The sequence below is a fragment of the Pezoporus occidentalis genome, unplaced genomic scaffold (genome assembly GCF_034315485.1).
Source record: "Pezoporus occidentalis ecotype Australia unplaced genomic scaffold, CSIRO_AGI_Poc_V1 ctg169, whole genome shotgun sequence".
Classification (NCBI taxonomy): domain Eukaryota; kingdom Metazoa; phylum Chordata; class Aves; order Psittaciformes; family Psittacidae; genus Pezoporus; species Pezoporus occidentalis.
In genome coordinates, this window is record NW_026913521.1 from 1700684 (window position 1) to 1721459 (window position 20776).

General features: G+C 43.6%; 1 protein-coding gene across 4 annotated transcripts in view; it reads left to right on the plus strand.

Annotated features, from left to right (window-relative positions):
* MAD1L1 (mitotic arrest deficient 1 like 1) overlaps positions 1-20776 on the plus strand; it is a 368957-nt gene that overhangs the window by 138473 nt on the left and 209708 nt on the right. For all 4 annotated transcript variants that reach the window (XR_009963812.1, XM_062613593.1, XM_062613591.1 and 1 more), the window contains exon 12: positions 17852-17992. Coding sequence is in view for 3 of the 4 variants with exons in the window: in XM_062613593.1 (XP_062469577.1) it covers positions 17852-17992 (141 nt within the window). In the remaining variant the exon portion in view is untranslated. The remainder of the gene's footprint in view (positions 1-17851; positions 17993-20776) is intronic.

Below are 20776 nucleotides of genomic sequence, written 5' to 3' on the forward strand. Positions count from 1 at the left end.
ACTACAGGTAGAACTGTTGATTTCCATCTCCAGAGGGATGATCTCCTTGCAGTGTCAAAAGCAGCATCTTCATATTTCCTCTTTTATTCCTAGAATTGAATGACATGTTTTAATTGATTTTGGTAGGTACTGGTCATTTCTTCTGCAAAGAAAGGTAGAAAGGAGTTGGACCTTCCTCCATCTTTCATAACTTCAGCATGTCAGGAATTTGGAGCACATGGAACAGGAACGCTTTAGGAATGTTCATGCTTGTTAACATCACTACTTTCTTCTACTATTTCTGGTTTTGCCTGTCTGGTGTAACTTCAGGAAAGGCAACATCTCGAGTGGCTGCATAATAGTAATCCTTTCCTAAACAGAGCTCGTGCAGTTGATGGGCACATTTTTGGGGGTTTGGATAAGGATAACCTACTCAATGGGAAGATCCACAGAGACTTAAAGGAGGTCTGTGATTTAGCTCAGTTCTTCTAAGCTGCCGAATGACCATAACCACTTCAAGTTGTGGGGCATCAGTTCCCCCTTCTTTAAGATGGAGGTGGTGGTGCTGAACTTCCATAATAGGCTGCTTTTAAGACTGACTGCTAAAAAGTACAGCAAAACAACCCATAAGTATACACTTTTGCAGTGCTAAGTGGAAGAGTTCCATGAACAAGTTACTTATAACAGCGTCCTTACAAGACATCTGCTTTTGCATCTATTATACAGCATTATTCCTCCTGCTTCTCTCCTCTCCTCTCTTAATTGTCTCTGCTCCAGTTTTCCCCAGACTGGAGAGTCTCTTGCTTGTGCTGGATTGGCAAACTAAGGATAAAAGTTTTTGCAGATGAGACCAAGGACAAGAGCAGGGAGTTCATCTCGGAGTTGTAAAGGAATATGTGGATGTGTTCAGAAGGGTACCAAATTCAGTTATTTTTGTTAACCAGTGAGATCAGAAAGAGAAATCAATTATAACACGGAGATATCTTTCTTTGTGAGCTGCATGGTGAAAACTTCAATTGCATTTTACTTTTTAAAGTTGACGTGCCAGGAGAGAGCATTGTTTCAGGAGGTATGAACAAGGAAGACACTAATGTCATCTGTAAGTGGCAGGGAAATACCAAACCTTGCACCTCTTGACAGTTATCTTTTCCATTTAAAAAGCAAGTTGGAGAAATGCCGTTTAACTATTCCCATAGTAAGTGAAAAAGCAGGAGAAACTAAGGGATGAAATCACACCCCTAGGTGTGGTTGGAGATGATTTAGCAGTAATTAAATCAGTTCTACCATAGTGGGTAAGGCTGTAGATGAGAAGAATGGAAGCAAAGATTAAATTCCCAAATATCCATTAGCATGCCAGACCGCTCGCAAGCTGAGCAGGAGAGTGGCAGGAAAGTAAGCACAGTGATGGGTAGCTGTCCTCCCCTTCCAGCGAGCTCCAGGTCCACACTGAGCAAGTGCTTAATGATTGCTTTAACCACCCAGCACAGACAGGCTGTCACTTCTTGGTCAGCAGCCTGGCAGCTGTGTAAAACGTGCTGGTAACAAACACAGGAGAGACCACATGAATCCTCTTAACGTTGAAGGCATAATGAAGCACGACTCGTATTTGCTTCCCATCTCCCTGTGAGGATCTCACCTATTTGCACTTGGTGGCAATGCTGGTGCAGGCATGTGCTCATGTCCAGGGCTCCAGCAATGCTCACAAAGCTCACCCATGTGCCTGGTTTGTGCAGACCTGATGGAAAACCTCTCCTTGCTGTGGGATGCTGTGCCTCTCTGGCCGTGCTGCCATACAAACCACCACGATGCTTATAAATAACACCAAGTTATTTATAACACTCTCCTGTGGTGTTAGAAATAACAGCCATATCAATCACACCCCGTTCAAACAGGAGAATTAAAAACCCGTTCAGAGCCCCCTGTTCCTTCATGTAGCTAGTGACAAAGAAATTGCTGCTTGGAGCATTGGAGGAGTGGCTTTGCTTTGCTCATTGCTCTTTGTATCAGTGGGTTAAATTGTCCAGTAACTTCAGTTCTAAGCTTTTGAAGTATTTTGTTGTAAAAAGTATCCTTGAAGTATGACATAGACATGTTTGAAGTGCACGGATGCTGAATTTAGAGAATGATTGTGTTCAGCTCAATTCAGTGGCTGATATTAGAGAGGCAATTACATATGATTTGTGAAATGAAGAGAGCAACCTGTGCGGAGTGTGGTACCTGCGGGGCTTAACAGCACACGCTCTAATCCGAGCTAATAAGAACAGTACCTGGTGTTAGAGTTTGCCTTGTCAGGAAAGGCTTTAGTGTTGCTGGTGTGAGAACAGGGGGTGTGATGCAGAAAGGAAGCAGCTCTTTGCCTTTTGGTACCACAGGAGGAGGCAGCGAGAAGCTCTCTCTAAAAAGTTCATTTGCTATGCTGCTGTTTCTTTGGTTTTAGTATTAAACTGTTGATAAAGGATGTTTGAATAAGTACATTCTTTTAGGTGCACGCAGACGTCAGCTGGAGATTAATTCCTTTATTTGCAAGTGTTTCTCTGAAGCTTCGTTTACATTTTGTGTAAAGTTCTGTGTTTTGCTTTTGAGATGAAACCTTCAGAGCTCCCTAGTTTTCAAGCTATTTATTCTTTTCATATCGTCCTCCTTCATACGTGCTGAACTGACAGTCTTTTCTTCCTCTTTTTCCACACCTCCAGGATCTAAATACAATTACAGCTTCCATTTTGTTCCCCTGGAGAGCAACCTTTATACAGTCTATGCCACAGGCTTGATGAGGAGGGGTGTTCAATTAACATGTTTGTGTCTTACATTCAAAGCTTCTAAGGATCAGTGTTAAATTGAGGTATATGGAGCAACCTGTGGGAAGTGGGATATTAACAAAATCTGGGGCCTGAGCCAGTGTTAGACCACAGACATTTCCTCCCTGCTTGATTTTTAGTGTGGCTTTGCAGGTCTCCTGCCTTTTACTGTATGGTGGCTGGCCCTGAGTTTTCAATTACAAAGTGATTTCTTGTCCTTAATCCCCATCTCATTCATACCCAGCTCTCCTTTCAGTCAGGTCTGGATAACTCTTGTGTGATAGATACTGCAGTGGTTCCTCTCAGTTTCTGGAAGCGAATGGATATTTGTTAACTAGGGACAGGGTAAAAAGTAAGAGGAAATAGTGAAGAAGTACACTAGTGAATACTGAGGAGAGAAACGTAACTTCAAATATGTAAAAGACTGCTCTAGAGTCTTAGCATTACGCTTTGCTTAGTATTATGCTTACAGGGTTAGGAGATCATTTCTAGCAGGTATTTTCTGTTCTGTTCGCTCTCCTAAGGTGCTGCCCCAGCAGCTCAGAGTACAGACAGGACTGATGGACTTTGCTTTGCTCTCCCTCCATGACCATAGCTCCTTGGTGTCCTGCCACCTTGGACTGATGAGGAAATCCAAATGACAGAGCCTGTGAGCCAGCCTGGTCTCGGCATCCGAGGTGGATGGGATCAGGATTTCTCTGAATGCAGTTCTGCGTTGAAGTTTTATGTGTGGTCAGATGCACACCTTTGTGAGACTTCACGTGTTTAGGTCGTTAGAAGGTACCTCTGTATTTTGCAGGTACATCAACTACTTGTACCTTCTGCATCATGTTTCAGAACTGGCACTAGGGGATATTATGGGATGATCTAATACAGAGTGTGTTCAGAAGCTGAAGACTTCTGAAGATGCAGCAGTAGTATTTTCTTCACATATACACATTTCATTATGCATATCTGGAGCCAATTTGATTTGCTCATGTTCAACTAATAGCAATAGCTTTTCTCCCAATTTACTTCTTAAGTGAGTATTAATCATCAAGTGTTTCATTAGGAACTAATTTGATTCAGGGAAAGTGTTGCAAAGGTTTGACATTGCTGTAAAATTTGCACTATGTCTTCCACGGATCGAGGCAGGTGTTTTGCACAAGAAGTCTTTGGTATAGCCTTGATTGTTGATCTTGTTTGTGTATGTGTTCAGCATCCTTAATGTGCGCAGGGAGACAAAAACAGAAGCTTATCACTTGGTGCTTTTTGGGTGCTTCTGTTCTTACCCTTGATCAGCTGAAGAGTAATCATGGGCATCATCTTTGAGACTGCAGCGACAAAGACAACACGGTAGTCATGCTTTCTTTTAATGTGGTGGAGTTCATGTATGTTGTTACTGGAGTTGAAATAAGAGGGATGTGTCTGTAAAAGAATGCTTGAAAGCAAAATAGGACCAGCTTTTTGGAAGAAGCTCAGGAGAGAGATTTCGAAGTGGTCATAAATTCTAGCTGCATGATTTGTTGTTGTTACCTTTTGTCTTCCCTTCATCTCTAAACCAACTTTTTTTGTGCTTGTGGTATCAAGTGATTTTCTGTTGATTGTGGATGGCAAGGATGCTGTTAAAGTAATTTAAAATGACTCCTGAGAGAAGGGAACAAGGCAACTGCAGCAGGATCACAGCACTGGACTTCAGGAGAGTGGAATTTGACCTGATCATGAACCTGCTCGGAAGAATCCCATGGAATACGCTCCTGGAGAGAAGGGGGGATCCAGGAGAGCAGGGCAGGTTGGGTTGGCAATTTCCAGAGCAGCTTTCAAACCTCAACTGTTGTGCAAGTCTGAGTCTGTCTGCTGCTGATAATAGACTATATTGAAAATGGCATCATCTCATATGGTATTCATTGGCAAGATAAAGCCATATTTGAGAAAGATTGTGCTGAGTCAGCAGAGTGCTGGCCAGGTTTATTGAAAGGCACTGGGAGAGAAAGGCATTTTATTAAATAATGGTGTTTCACAAATGGAAGCAGCAGACTCAAACAAAGCAACAGATACGTGACTTCATTGTAAACTCTGTTTATTTAGAATAACAAAAATAGCTCTGATAGTATTTCCTGGTGCACCACAATGGACTTTTCTTTTTCCTGAGATGGGCCAGATTTAGTGATGAGTGTTGTATGCTTAAATATCGCTGCACAAAATGGGTCTGTGCTCACCCTTTTGCCTTCTGGAGGACTTGCCTGCAAACTGAAAGCTCTGTGAACTGCCTGGGGTGGAATGAGTGTCCTTTGGGTTGTCTCATAGGAACATAGAATCATAGAATCATAGCATAGTTAGGGTTGGAAAGGACCTTAAGATCATCTAGTTCCAACCCCCCTGCCGTGGGCAGGGACACCTCACACTAAATCATATCACCCAAGGCCTCATCCAACCTGGTCTTGAACACCACCAGGGATGGAGCATTCACAACCTCCCTGGGCAACCCATTCCAGTGCCTCACAACCCTCACAGGAAAGAGCTTCGTCCTTATATCCAATCTAAACTTCCCCTGTTTAAGTTTTAACCCGTTACCCCTTGTCCTGTCACTACAGTCCCTAATGAAGAGTCCCTCCCCAGCATCCTTGTCAGCCCCCTTCAGATACCGGAAGGCTGCTATGAGGTCTCCACGCAGCCTTCTCTTCTCCAGGCTGATCAGCCCCAACTTCCTCAGCCTGTCTTCATATGGGAGGTGCTCCAGTCCCCTGATCATCCTCGTGGCCTCCTCTGGACTTGTTCCAACAGTTCCATGTCCTTTTTATGTTGAGGACACCAGAACTGCACACAATGCTCCAAGTGAGGTCTCAGGAGAGCAGAGCAGAGGGGCAGGATCACCTCCTTCGACCTGCTGGTCACGCTCCTTTTGATGCAGCCCAGGGTACAGTTGGTTTTCTGGGCTGCAAGCGCACACTGAAGCCGGCTCATGTTCATTTTCTCATCGACCAACACCCCCAAGTCCTTCTCCGCAGGGCTGCTCTGAATCTCTTCTCTGCCCAACCTGTAGCTGGAAAGGCTACATTTCAAATGGAGAGCTCCAAGTTATCCAGAAAGTTCTGCCTGCTGGGTGCGTTGCAGGATGGAAGCAGGAGTTCACCACTGCCATTCACCAGCTCTTCCATGATGCTATATGTCAAGGAGAGACTTCTTCCCTGTGTTACTGCGCCTCTTCCTTTGACAGTCATTTCTGTGATTATACCATGTTCTGTTCACTTTGAAGCAGCTCCTGGAGCTGGCAGAGCTGATAGTCCTTGTTGTTCTCGCATACCTAGCACTTCATTAGCGTGAAAGCAAACCAATGGGTTTAGTTTGCAGCAAAGCAGAGTTTTTGATGCTGTGGTTCTGCTGTTTATGGCCACGGGGTTTGGCTGAAACCAAAATGTAAATAAACACATTTATTTACCGTTGTGCACGTTTGTGCGCGCTGTTTGCCGAGGCGAGTGCCTCCGGAGAGACCGCCTTCAGCAGGCTCCTTCCTGAGGGACCGGAGGCACGGAGCAGCCCCAGGGCCCTGTCAGGACCCAGCGGTGCCTGACCGCGGGCAGGAAGCCTGAGGTAAACTCAGCCCATGGTCAGAGAGAAGGGGCCAAAGGATGGCGGCCTTCCCCTTGGGTAAGTCAGGAAGAAGGTAAGATAAACCTCCACCTTAGACCTCCGGAAGGCTGACTTCGGACTGTTTAGGATGCTGGCTGCATCCATGGGTTGTGGCCAATGGGATGAGACCTGCGCTTGGGCCACAACAACCCCATGTAACGCTCCAGGCTTTGGGAAGAGTGGCTGGAAAGCTGCTCGTGGAGAAGGACCTGGGGGTGCTGATTGATGGGGCTGAACACGAGCAGCTTGTGCACAGACAAGAAGGTCAGTGGCATCCTGGCGTGTAACAGCACCACTGTGGCAGCAGGGCCAGGGCAGTGATTGCCACCCGGGCTGGGCACTGGTGAGGCTGCACCTTGAAGCCTGTGTTCAGTTCTGGGCCCTTCACTGCAGGAGAGACATTGAGGTGCTGGAGCGGGGCCAGAGAAGGGTGACAGAGCTGGTGCAGGGCCTGGAGCACAAGTGTGATGGGGAACAGCTGAGGGACCTGGTGGGGGTTTAGTATGGAGAAGAGAAGGCTCAGGGGGGACCTCATTGCTCTCCACAACTGCCTGATGGGAGGTTGTAGTGAGGTGGGGTTGGTCTCCTCCAGGTAACAAGTGATAGGACAAGAGGTAACAGCCTCAAACTGCACCACCAGGGGAGGTTTAGACTGGATATGAGGAGTAATTTCTTCACTGAGAGGGTGGTCAGGCATTGGAACAGGCTGCCCAGGGCAGTCTCCCTGGAAGTGTTCAAAACCCATGCCCTCAGTGACATGGCTTAGTGGTGGCCTTGGCAGTGCTGGGGTTGGACTTGATGATCCTAAAGGTCTTTTGAACCTAGGTGGTCTAAAAAAAATAAAGAAACTGTGGTCAAATATAATAAATATAATTAAAAGACCAGTGAAGGTTTCTGTCCTATACATTTAATCCTCGTTCTCTTTCAGATGCATATAATGAATATATCTCCTAAATAACCTTTTTCTTCTGGTAAACTTTTTTTCCACTTGTTTTTAATGAAGCATGACTTGAGTGCTTCACGTTTTTGTCTAATGGTTTGAACATAACATTCTTGATGTCAGTGCAGCTTTGAGGAAAGCTTTTGTTGACTTAATATTCCAGAGGCACTGAAAGGAGAACAAAGACAGGAACGTCATTTTGTCTGTGTGAATTAACCAGCACTCTGGTGGCACTGTAAAAGGAAGGTGTTCGCTGGGTGGCAGCTAATAGATTAATATTAGGTTTACCAACTTGCAGACTATTTTAAGGTAATGGTTTTATTTCTGAAATGTGTAAAATTTGAGGAAATCCGTGTATGTGGGTTGTTCTCCCAAGGACTGGAGGTTCTTAGGTGTACACGTGCATCCTCTTTATTCTCTGCTAAGTGTGGTTGAGGAGGTTTTTGTTTGTCGTGTTCCCAAACTGCAGATCACTGGGCTGGAAGGGACTCCTCTAGTTCCACCCACCTGCCATGGGCAGGGGCACCTTCCTCTAGACCAGGATGCTCAAAGCGGTGCAGTAGTGAAGATGCGACTGCAATGATGGTGAAGCACCAGATGTGGCCCTTGTACCTGGTTCTTAAGCATGCAGTTTTGTTCTTCACCATATTCAGGTCTCAAGAGGAAAGGTATCCCCAGCACAGTGGGGTTCATGGTTGTCTCTGCCAGCCTGAACTGATGTTTATACAGGATTCAAGTGCCAGCATATGACAAACCTCAGCTTGAGAAGCTGAAGTGAGAGCACTGAGGTGGCCCATTTTCTTCTTAAACACAGAAAACTTTCAGTAGTGCAGTTCACAAGGTTAAAGAGTAGCCAGGCTTCGTTGTGTTTACTTGCTGTCTGAGAGCAAACCCTAAGGATGGCTGCTGATTAAGCTAATGAGACATGTTCTGTGGGTGTTGCCTGAACTGTGCTCTGGCTTGAGAGAACAAACTGATTGTAAAAGGAGCCGAGGAAGTGTTGCTTGGTGCAGCTATTGTACTCCCATTTGTTAAAGTGGTTGTTCATATTTTCAAAGGGTACAAGTTAAACTATGTAACCCGCATCATGTAGGTTGTGAAATGTGAAAGAATGTGTTGTTTAATATAAAATCAATGTTTTGACCACATCCAAGTAAATGATAGCATTTTAGTTCCAAATACTGGTGTATTATTTATTGCTTTGCCCCAGATAAGTAATTTGATGTGATTAAATAAACTGTGTCTTAAACTAGGCTAGTTTACAGTTGGGAGCATGGCTTGGGTGAGAAATGACCCTTTATGGTTGTTACAGTTTCACGAAGAACACGTTTATGTGTTCTTTTGCCTAGTAGATGGCTTACATAGTGTGGAAGCTGCACATTGTGCCTCCTGTACTTAATAAAATGCTTTTTGGTCAACAGCTTGAGCATCAGGGTAGGTGCTGGATATGGTGGTGTATGTGTGGGCTGCTTTGTACCTCTGTGTTCTGCATCAGGGTGGATATATGAATGCTGTGGGCTTCTGGGCAGTTCCCTAGTAGTTATGGACTGTAAATTAAGGAAGTTTCCAACAGTAAAAGAGCAAGTTTCTAACAGTTGTTGTAGAAAAGTGAAAACATCTAACCCCAATGTATAGTGGGAAGAAAGGCATTTACTATAGATACATTCAACTGTATGGCTTTCAAATTTGGCCAGACCTGATGTGATGATTTGCAGCGTAGGTGCTGTGGGTATCCATAGGCTTCATGTGTGTTAAGGTGCACGTTACTTCACTCACCCAACTGAAAAGTCCTATAGCAGCAGACGCAGAGTTTTGTCTCTTCTGTGCCCTTCTTCCTCTTTCACCTTCCAAAGGGGGCATTGCTGGGCTGTGAGGGCAAGGACCTGTGTCCCCTCTACCCATGGCAGTCCTTCGAAGATAATGGAGATATGCCATGGGGGACCTAGGAGATAACTTAATGTATAATTTCTGAAACACTTATTGAAGTCTCTGATCTTTTACAGCCTGCAGGTAGTAGAGGAAATGTTTTATGGAATAAGTAAAATATGGGAAATTACTAATATTTTCTAATAAAGCGGTCAGGTGATGTATATTCGGAAGCATTAGCTAAAAGCCCTTTTTCAAAAAAGCCACAGGTAGATATTTCTCTAGAAATATCTAGAGTTGTTGACACATTGTAAAGGCACCAAGAAATTACTTTCGAAGTTCAGTGGAATGTGCTGTGTTGAGCTGATCTGATGAACTCAGGTCTCTGATTTTTCTGTCCTCTCCAGATGTGATGCGAGAGATTTGCCCTCCTGCTTCAGTTCTGGTTTAGCCTGAATCTCCTTGGAACAGAGCCTGGACGGCAGTGGGATGCCTCCTCCTTTTCTTTTGCAGATAACCACACCACATAGAGCACAGTTCAGCTTACTTTTCTCCCGAGTTAATGATATTTAAGTGGTCAAACCTGCAGGAAACTGGCTGTTAAGAGATTAAGAGGCCAATATCTGGGTTATTTAGGAGGCAGAAAGAGAAAGAAATTTGAGGGTAAGGAATGAACATAGGGCTGAATTTTTATGTGCTGTAGTACACTGGCAGAATAGAAGAATCTGATGTACAAAGAAACTTTCTTTTCAGGGCTGAATAAGGCTTTTTTTTTCTTTTCCTTTTTAAAATCAGATACATAAAATACTAGTTTTCTATCGCCAGGAAGTAAGGATGAACACATTTCCTTGTCAGTTGCATGATGCCTTCTCTCTGCTAGCGATGGTGATCTAGAGGCTGGGTCGAAGAAGGTATGGGATTAATTTATTTGGGTTTAATAGAAATGATCATTTGTCAACTGTGAGCTGTGCACACGGTGTCAGATACCAGTGCCAGAGTGGCCCTGTGCTGAGGCAGGTGAATAAAGCAGCTTCACGCTTGCGCGAGATTGCCACTGCTTGAGCAGCGGGGGTAAGAGGAGTGGTAGTAAAAAGGGAGGTTTTTTGAATTCAGAGATGAGAAATACAGTGAGGTAGAAAAGCAAGCTTGTGCTGGAGGTTAGCAGTGGTGAGCCTTCCGCTAGAAAGGAGTTAAATGAAGAAAAACCATAAAATTATTTCACGGCAGCAGGAGGTTAGGAAACATAACTAAACACGTTAAACTCACTGTGAAGCAAGAAGACCCCAAGGGTGTTTTAGTCAGATAATATTTAATTTGTTGCAATGTCAGTTGTATGATTGCTTGTCAGCTGCCATATGTATGTGCTATAAGCAAAATGAGGCTTTTAGAGACCATGCACAATTTTGCAGCAGATAGTAAGCAGGGGATTTATCAGAGGCAGATTAAAAGAGTTACAGTGCATTTATTTGCTTTGGTCCATTGCCAGGATATAAGGCAAGCTGAGCCCTCTGCAGAGAAGCACTGGAGGTGAGGGACAAGGGCTAGAAAGGAAGGACTATAAATCTGCAGAAAAACCTATGGAATAAAAGAACATGTAAGATACACAAGTATTTTTAGGTGTGCATTGAAAGCTGCCTGCTGAGTGTTTGCCAGAAGAGCAGTCAGATTGCAGAGGCTCTCCAAAATGTAAGAAATGAAGGTTAGGAAGCTAAGAGTGTCTCTGAATGCTTTGTTCTGGCACTTAGAAGAAGCCTTTGATTGTCTTTCTCAGGCTCTCTGCCTATTCTCACTGCAGTTTGCCAAGTGATTGCCTTCTCCAGACTTCCAGCCATGGGTAGAAAGTTGGTGTTCAACCTTAATAATATGCTACCTTCCCTAGCAAGAAAATGGCTCTGTTATGAGAGTAGCAGAAGTGATGAAAACCATCAGTTGTAGAGAGATGATGGGACAGATAGAGATGCTTAATTCCTGGTTTGCTGTGTGCTTGTAGTTACAGAGTACATCAGTCTGTCTGACCTCTCTCCCTATTCACGTTAGACACAGATAGAGGTACTTCAACTTATAGAGAATAAATATTTTGTCGGAGAAACCTTGATTGTAGGGCACAATACATCTGAAGGGCTTCTTTATAGGTTAAATCCATCTTTAGGCTCCTGCAATAGCCTTATATTGGCTTGAGGGGTGGAAATGGAAGCAGGGGTTTGATATATAGAAAGTCACATTTGAGAGGCATGGATATTTTGAAAAACCATTTCCTTATGTTCTTGTCAGTGTAAAGGTGGTGAAATCTGCTGCATGGTTTTGTTTTTATGGAGTTAACAGGCTTTTTTATAAATGCTGTTTTAATTGAGGTCTTGAGTAGAAAGTCAATGGTGTGTACATGCATATGTGTCTGCAGTCAGTTCTAATTTGTAAAGTAACATGAAAATAGGTCAGCCACAGAGAGAAATGTTGGGAAATGGCTGCAGCAGAGAAGGAAGCTGTTTGGAGGTTTGGGAATAGAAAACTTTGGTTTAAAGATGATCAGTACAAAAGTTAGGGTGGTAAGAGAAAGCGGAACTGTTTGCCCTCTGGTGAGAAGAGATGCTGCTGTAGACAAGGAGGATGTGGAAAGTTTCTGCTAATTTAATTTTTGCTGGGATTTTTGGCATATAACTCTTGGTTTGCTGTCTGTTCTGGAAGATGCGAGCAGCTCTTGTTAGCAGTACTCCAAGAGGGGCAGGAGTTGAGGGGATGTGGCTCCCTTAGATGCGTTCCCATAACAGCAAAGTCTGATTGAATGTGCCTTTAGCTACTGAAAGTTCTGCTTTCAGGCCTCTGCTTCTTGAGTCTTACTGTCACGTTGTGTTTACTTTCCCCCCGTTTTCCACGAAGCAATGGGATGTGAGTGTAGACTGTGAGGAGAGAAGCCTGATTACAAAGTAAGGCTTAATAGTGTATCAGTTCCTCCAGCCATTACACTGGGGCAGAACCCATTAATTGCCTGTAGTCCCATGTGCATTCCCTACCTAATGCTTCCCCATGGTATATAGTACAGCTCCCGTATCCCTGCGAGCATCAAGTGGGATGCATGTGTTTCCTGTAAGGAAGGTGCAAAGAGGAAGATACCAACTGATGCTGCAGCCCATGAACAGTAGCTGCTGTCTGTGTTGCTACATAACACGCAGGGCTCTGTGCTTTGCTTTCATGAATTTCATCACTTTGATACAAATTCATTGCTCTAAATTAGGGATGTTGTTGAATTGTAATCCTCCTCTTTGATAAACGCATCACTGAAGTTGAGACTTATCACATTTATTGTGTGCCTTTATTCAGTAGACAAGTTACCTGTCAGAGAAGGAAATTAGACTGGTTTCATATAATTCATATTAAGGCTCAGTTGATTGTTTCTTGTCCCTAATTCTTCTCTAGTGCCAGCAATTTGATTGTTAATGTTGTTTTTTTTGAGTATCTGACGGGATACCAAAATGTTGAAGTGATTTACAATTGCCAGAGTCTGTATCTTCTCATACATCCTTGTTTTAAAAGGTTGAATCTGTTCCTCTGTCCTTTTTTCAGGGCCTGTCCTGCCTTTTGTGAGTTCAAACATAGTTGCTCCTGGACCATGACTAATTTTCCAAGTATTCTAAGAATATATTTTGTCACTATGTCCTGACACAGTCTAGTATAGTTAATTTTTATTTCTGGCCATATTTTGGCTTATGTTGCCACACCTCACACTGCTAATTCTGTTTGTGTTAAACATCTGCTCAAGCCTCAGTTACCATCTCCCTTTTTCTATGTATGTATTTGTATTGCTTCAAGCCAGAAAGCAGAGAACTCTGTTACACAGTCACCCGTCTCTTTTATTTGTGTTCTTATGAAGAATATTTGACTAAATTGTACCTGATTGCAAATAGCATCTCTTTAATGCTGAAGCTCCATATCTTTCCTCAGTCTCAAAACTTTCTCTTGTTATGACTAATTTGGAGTTAGGAGTCTGGGGAGGAAGAGGAGGGAGAATCTTGCCACTGATTTCCTCTAATGAAGCAGTCTATTAACATTCTCCAGAAATTATCATTAATTAAACAAAAAGCTCACCTAGTGCTAGGGACAGGAATATTTCTGTGTTATCAAAAAAAGCACTGAGTGGGAAATAGCGTTATGATTCCACTTTACAAAGTCTGTCTCCTCTGCCAGGCGCTAACCCAAGCAGAAGCAAGAGAGCAAGTGAGCTGTGCATTTGGGTTGTGGATTAATAGTTGAAGTTCACTTGTGTGGAAATAAAGCAGATTATCTGTGACTAGAATCTGTCATTAAAAAGCCATTATTGGAACCGACCAGCACAATTTCTGCTCTGTCATGGCTAATGACAAAACAATATGTTCTTTAAAAAACAGCCCTATGTTTTCTTTCAGAGAAGGTGCAGGAGACTCACCAGAACAGAAGCGAGTGAAGAGAGGCAGTTGAAAGATTTATTGATCAATAAACCAGACAATTACAGCTTGTTTATGAAAAGAAAAAGAACAACCCACAAACCCCAAACCTCAGGCCAGCAAGCAACACCGAGACTCTAATAATGATAACTCTGGCATCCAGCTTGAAACCATAAAAGTCAATAGGAAGATATAGGATTTCAATAAAATTATGACACTAGATAAACTTTACCCCAGGAGCAAATGTTCCCTGGCTGTGTGACTGACTTCAGTTAGATTTGTAACTTTAATTTCTTTCTTATTGATTTTTCTTTGCTTCAACTAATTAGGAAGTCTGTGGTGAATGGTGTGGATGGATGTTTGAGGAGGGGTAAGGAGCACCAACAGGAATAGGCACTGTGTTTGTATGTATGCATAGAAGGTCAGATGGCTTTGTAAATTCTTTTGGCTATGTTTTTACTGTTCAGTTGCTTCGAGCGCACAGGTGAGAGTCCTCAGTGTGCTGATACTTGAAGCTGCAGCTGCCCTGGGAGGTGAGCAGTAGCCCTGCTTCAGTGACATGGAGGGTGTTGGTAGGATGTTGATGGTGCTGATGTGAACCGTTCTCAGGTCTTTCCCTAATATGAACCCCAAAATCCTGGAGGAGCCCAGCTGTTTCTAAACCCTCTGGTGGCCCTTTGGTTTGTGAGTGCTGGGAAAGACTTGCCTTTAGCCTCAAGCTGCTCGCTGACCAGGCTGAATTTTGGCTTTACATAGAGGGAATAGAGGAGCTGGTGGAAAGACCAGAGAGAAGATTTATTTTAGGGCTGTCATTTTGCAGAGGTGCCTTCCTATACTTTCTCATAGCAGATTTCCATGGGATTAACTCTAGTTTGTGGTTAAGAACATAAAACATGTTTTCTTTTTAGTTACTTGTGCAGTAGTAGGAGGCAGATTTGTTTGGTGAATGGGCTGTTGCTGACAGAAGGAAGGGAAACTTCAGCCTTTGAAGAAATCCCTCTCTTCCCTCTTTTTCAAAGTTAGATCTCCTCAAACACAGCTGCAGGCTGCAGCACCAGTGCTGCAGGGCATTAATTTCCTAGGGTTATAATGAACATCAAATCCAATTATTCTGGTTTTAGGGCATGTTTAGAGCAAGCTGCAACTCTCTTCTGGTGTTGATTTGAAACTGGTCAAGGTAGAGAGCACCTGGAAGTGTGCCAGTCTAAGGTCCATGGAGAGTTAGCAGAGATACCCAGTGCTGGGTAAATTTGGGGAAGAGAATTTCCCAGAGAAACTGCTTTTCACTAATTCTCATAACTGCTCTCCTGGAAAGCAGGAAAGCAGAGGTGTTGGGAAAAGGTTAGAAAGGACTTCTGAAAGTCCCTTGCAAAGTTTTTGATGGAGCTTGGGGAATGTTGCATTGGGGATGAGGAGATACTGCAGCAATTACTAAATTAGGATTGCATTTTAGAGAATCTTTTTAGGCAGAGGACTTCTCAACAAGAACTTCTGTTCCCTGCCAAACTGACAAGATCTTTAGGAGGGAGGGAAAAGCTTTCAGTCAGAGCTCTTGATAGGGAGACATTTAAAAAAGGGAGCTGGGGACCACTTGTTGAAAGCTGAGAATTGATTTCATTACAGTGTTAATATTTAGAAATAATTAAAGAGGAGAACTGAACTCCAGGATCGAGTGTTTAATTGTATCACCCTTTCTTTCAGCACCTTCCAATGCAGCTTGTGCTGTGCTTACCACACATGCTTTGTCTTGAGAAGTTTACTCTTTCTTTAAGAGAAAGGCTTTGAAGAACGAGATCTGTAGCTGATTTTAGGGCAAAGCCAGCCTGGAGGGATGTCCTGCTCCCATGCAATTTTCCCATCCTAACACGAAAGCTGAAGTTTGTCCTCCTTGCAGCTGAACAGCTCAGGCGACTGCTAGGACCTTGCTGGGAATGATTCGAATGACCTAATGTTCACCAGTTAATTGGAAGCCAAGTGTGATGGGAATTGCCAGGGGTCCTGTTTGCTTTTGAAAACATGCTAAGGATTTTGGGACTGCCCTGCTGTAATGGAGAGAACATTGCAGTGTTAAATGATCACACTGATGAAAGATGCTGAGTGGAAAATGAGGCTAGAGGAGCGCTCGGGGTACAGAGAAAGAGAGGATGCTGTAATTGCAGATCTAATTGCAAGGATATCAAGGCCAGGTTGAATGGGGCTTGGAGCAACCTGGGCTAGTGGAAGGTGTCCCTGCCTATGGCAGGGGGCTAGAACTTCAAGGGGACTATGAGCTTCAAGGTCCCTTCTAACTCAAACTAGTCTGTGATCAAACAAATACCTTAAGTAAAGGCTGTCATTACATTCTCATCTCATGTGTGATAAGATTCTGCAATAAAGGGGGAGTGAAAGTCATCTCCTTAGCAAAAGCAGCTTGCCTTATGGAAAGTGCACTGGGCAGATGGGGTGATGCGAAAGGGAGGGAGGATGGAGCAAGCCTATTCTTCTGACTTTCATTACAAGCCAGGTGTGGTGTGGCTGGGTTTGTGTTTAATTCTGCAGTTAACGTGGAATTATGTCTTTTCATATGTCTGTCAGGTGAATAATTTTTTCCAAACTATGTCAAAACTGTTCTTTCGTTGGAAAAATGTTTCTCCTCAGTCAGCCCCGAGCAAGGAGCTTGTTATAGCTTCCAGTACTATTTATGTTAAAACCTGGTTTTATTATTTTATTAACTTGGTTCCTGTAGCCTCAGGCTGTCCTTTGGTCTTGGTGTCCTTTTACCTGCTGACCTTTCAATCCATGACATGCTCTGAACACATGCTGTACCTCTGGCGGTGCCCTCAGTATTATTTTCACACCTTGAATTTGCCTGCTCCTTCCCTTCCCCACCTGTACACTTGCTATCCGTGTTCAGTCTTTGACCTTTAGATTTTGAAGGAGGAGATAATCTTTGTATACAGGCTTGCTTAGCTGAGCAGTGGGCATCACCTCTGCTGTCTGCAATACAGCCTTTTTCATTTGGGATTGGGGAAAAAGGATCTTTTTGTCTACCCTGGCAATTCCTGAAATCCCCCAGAGAGGAGGATCCCAGCAAAGCATTTCAATGCAATCTGCCTGGGTTTAGGAAGTGCTCCAGGTCCAGTGCAGTGGTGGTGCCTAGTCTGGATGTAAACTGCACAGCTATAAAGCTGGGTGATCGTCTAATTATGTTTTAGATGTTTGTGATGGCAGAATTCACACGTGAGACCTGGTTTGTCCAGAGCACTTGTGCATTCCTGCAGCAGGACAAGCTAGAAAGCATCATCAGCAGCAACTTTGACCCTATTCTGTAGCCTTACAAACATGAAGGTTCTTTGTGCGGTTAAAGCACCTCATCAGCTGGCTGATCCCTGTATGCATACTGCACTGTAAAGAGTAATCTCCTGTCGTGGTTTAAACCATAACATCTCCTTAAAACACACCTGACTACTGGCAGTTTTCAGCCTTTTGTCCCCATTCTTCTTCTCCATCAGTGCCTTAGAGGTGGGTGTTAGGTGCTGTCTGAAGTTGGGAATGCATTAGGAAATACCTCAAGCAAGAGTCCACACAAGAAGTTTTGCCTTTAGCTTTCAGCCCAAGCTTTATACCTGAAAGGGGAGCGGGTTCCTTCTCTTTGTCTTTCTCTGCACCTGCTTGGTTAGTGAACCAAACACATTGTTTGTGAGTTTATTAACCTCTGAAAAGGTATTTATTGCAAACACTGAGTGTTGCCATGTTTAATGAGTGATAACTCACATACCATGTAGAGGATATTTGCTCTCAGCCACTTTGTTCATTGTCAAATCTGTTTCATTTCTGTTGTGACAATTCCTTTAGTTCATTGCTGGAACTCTTTGGCAGGAAAAATATCAAGCACTACACTAAATATTTTGCTGAAGAAACCCATTCAGCCACACTGAATTAGAATAATGTCTCCAAAAAGCAGGCAGGCTCTGTTTTCAGTTGCCATCTGCTTGTTAGAATGTGTGCATGTTGCTTTCCTGCAAGGGGTATGTGGTTTTATATACACAGTCTAATTCTTCAGTGTTCAGAGCAGCAACATTTGTTCTGTTAGAACTGTGTATTCATCTGGGTCTTGATGCCGCTATGAAGATGGTGAGTGTCTCTCCATCAGGGTTTTGTCCTTAAAAGAATAATGGGCAAAGAAGTAGAATGGTGATTTGGGAACTCTCTCCTTGGAGTGGGTCAGGGGCTGTATCCCTAAAGGTGTTTGCTGTTCTTCCTGACAGGAGCGGGATGGGATGCGAGCAATTCTGGAGTCGTATGACAGCGAGCTGACCCCTTCAGAGCACTCACCCCAGCTGAACCGGCGCATGCGTGAGGCTGAGGAGATGGTGCAGAAGCTGCATGCTCATAACACTGAGCTGGAGGTAATAAAGAAGCATCATGCTCTAAACCCAGGGGTGAAGGAATTGAGACCTGTAAGACTGGATTGCCTGGTGAGGTGATCTGCTCTCGCGGAAGACAGATTTGCAAAATTCAGGTTTCAAAATCCCAGGATCAGTAAGAGCCACAAGTTACTATTCTGCACCTGAAGCTGGCCCAAGCCAAGAATAACCATCTTTGGTGTGATGAGTGTGCTTTGTGCTAAGCGTAGCTGTACTGCATGGCTAGAGTGCCAGCTAGTCCCTGTGAGTTAAAGGGTTGTATGTAAGGGGAAGGAGTAATGCAGTGTAGGAGGTGTGGTGTCTTTTCTGTGCTCTACTCTAAGTAATTCACTGTATCACACGTGTAGTGAGGTTCTTCTGTACACAGTGTGAGTGATTGCGTGTTTGCAAGAGCTTTAAGGGTTGAAGAAGGGAAGTGTGTGTGTCTGCTGTTAATTCTTCACTTCTTGGCATTGGGCCTGATACCACCAAAATACCACTAATTATTAAGTACTTTAAACTAGGTTTTGTTTAGGAAAAAACATTCTTTCCAAAGATAGAAGTTCTGCTTGAAGGTATTCTTCCATTATTTTTAGTTCTCTTTTGGAAATACGTGATCTGAAATGTGACTGTGGTGAGGTAAATGCTAACATGCATTTGCCAAATACTTCTCTGTTGTGCTTTGTCATAGTGGAATGGGCTTTATGGTCATGAGTTGAAATGTTTAGAATATGTCTGTAATCTTAAATCTTGGCAGCTTGATTACATAGGCTTTGCAATAATCCTAAGTATGTGAGTTTTCCTTCCTTCATGTCTAGCTCCATCATCATAAAAATTTATAGATGCCATAATTCAAATGGAGTAAAACTCACAGGAATTGATGCTCTTCAGGTTCATGTTCAAGCCATAAAGTGCGTTGTCCCACTGTGCACAAAACCCAGTTGCTTCTGGTATCCTTAAAAAGGCTCTTTTCTTGTATTGATAGGTGGGGATTTAAGTCAGGCAGTACTGGCTCTAATGACCTTCAAAGCCTTAGCAAGCAGAGCAGTGTGGTATTGTGTACATCAGTAGCATAGTGTAGATCCACTTCATCCCTGTTTCTCAGAAAAGGAATGCTGGAGAGTTTTGGACAAGTTAATAGAGATTAGCTGGTAACATCAGATAAAATGGGAATTTGCCTGAATTTGTCTGTCTCAGAATGTTTCTCTGTTGCCTTTTGATCACCACGCTGCTTACCAGCAGACAGAGCAGGATTAGGTGGTGCTGACATAAAGTGAAGGTGATTATTTCATCCTGTTTTCGTAGTTGTTTCCAACGTTGGCTCTGCATTGCTGGAGGGAGATCTCCTGATTTTTTTGCAGGTCAGATGTGCATGGTGTCTTTGGGCAATAGTGAATTACCTTTCCTTCTTCAGGTGAAATCTTGGAAGAGTGTGGGAACCAAGGGTACAAATTCCAAGGTTTTTTTTTTTTTCATGGATATTGATTACAGGCTACATGGAAAGTTTCAGAAAGGAGCTGTGTTCTCTGGAGGCTTGTTGTGCGTGATGTCAACCCTTCAGCCTTTCAAAGACTGCTAGAAGCGGGATTCAGAGATCTGATATTCTCCTTGCAAAGTAAAATGTTATGCTTCACTTGATTGTGTTTGGCTTTCTGACTGCAGTGTTGACTGCTGAATCCCAGCTATTTTGAAATCCTGGAAGAAAGTTTTTTGTTCTAGTAGAAAATCTGGATACTGGAAAGGGAAACAGAGGTGCAGGCAGGACTCCTGGTGCCTCATTGTCAGGAGCAGCAGCTGTAATCAGCTGCCTATAGATCAAAGAACTGGTCGATAGCAGCTATTAATAACTTCTCACATAATGCTCTGCACCCTCCCAGCTCTGCTGAGCCTCTGTACAGACTTCAGAAGTGTTGACACCTGCATGACTCACAAGCAGAAGAGACAACAAGAATGAGGCACCTTGGAGCCTCTGTTGTTTATGAGGTGTGGGAGGGGTGGTTTAGAGGAAAGGAACTTCAACATAAGTCAGTATGACAGAAAGGTTTTGAGAGCCCGTGGTGTGGATGAGTTTGCGGGGGCAGCACACAATCAGCTTGGAGGGTAGCATGGAATAATGAGAGGAGCGCATCTGGGAGCATCTGCATGTGGCAGCAAAGCAACAATATGCAGAGCTATTCACATAAGATCTAGGTGAGGTTTGGGGTGGCTGCAGAGAGACTGATGAATCTGAGCTGAGAAGGCCTGGCTGATGCTTTTTGCTAGGCTAAATTGGTTGAAGTGGAAAACAGTTAAAATCGCTAGTTTCCAGGGGATATACCACTGCAGGTACCCAGTTATGCCCACAGAGGGGTGCTGCTGGACTTACCACCACTGGGACATTGTGTATAGGAGCAGCACTTGCGCAGTCCCTGTGCGCTGCACCTCCACGGGGCAGGCTGCAGGTATTGCTATGGTGCAGAAGGATCTTGAGTTGAAAAAGCCCTTGAAACCCCTAAGGCAAATGCATTTTATTGCATTATATTTTGTAGCTTCTGCCTTCCAGTTTTGGTCATAAACCTTAAAATTCACACCGTGCACCTTGTCTCTCCTCCCTGAGTTATCACAGCTGGTTTTCTCTTTTTCTTTTTTTTCTACAGAGTACTTAATTTACCAAAATCTCCTTCTGTGCTCCCTACCAGAGAGCTCTTTGATACCTTTTGGTTTTTTCTGGCTGCCCTAATCTGTTAACCAGCAGCCTCACCTCTGAACAAACCATAGACGAGAATCAAGTGATGTTCTTAACAGGGA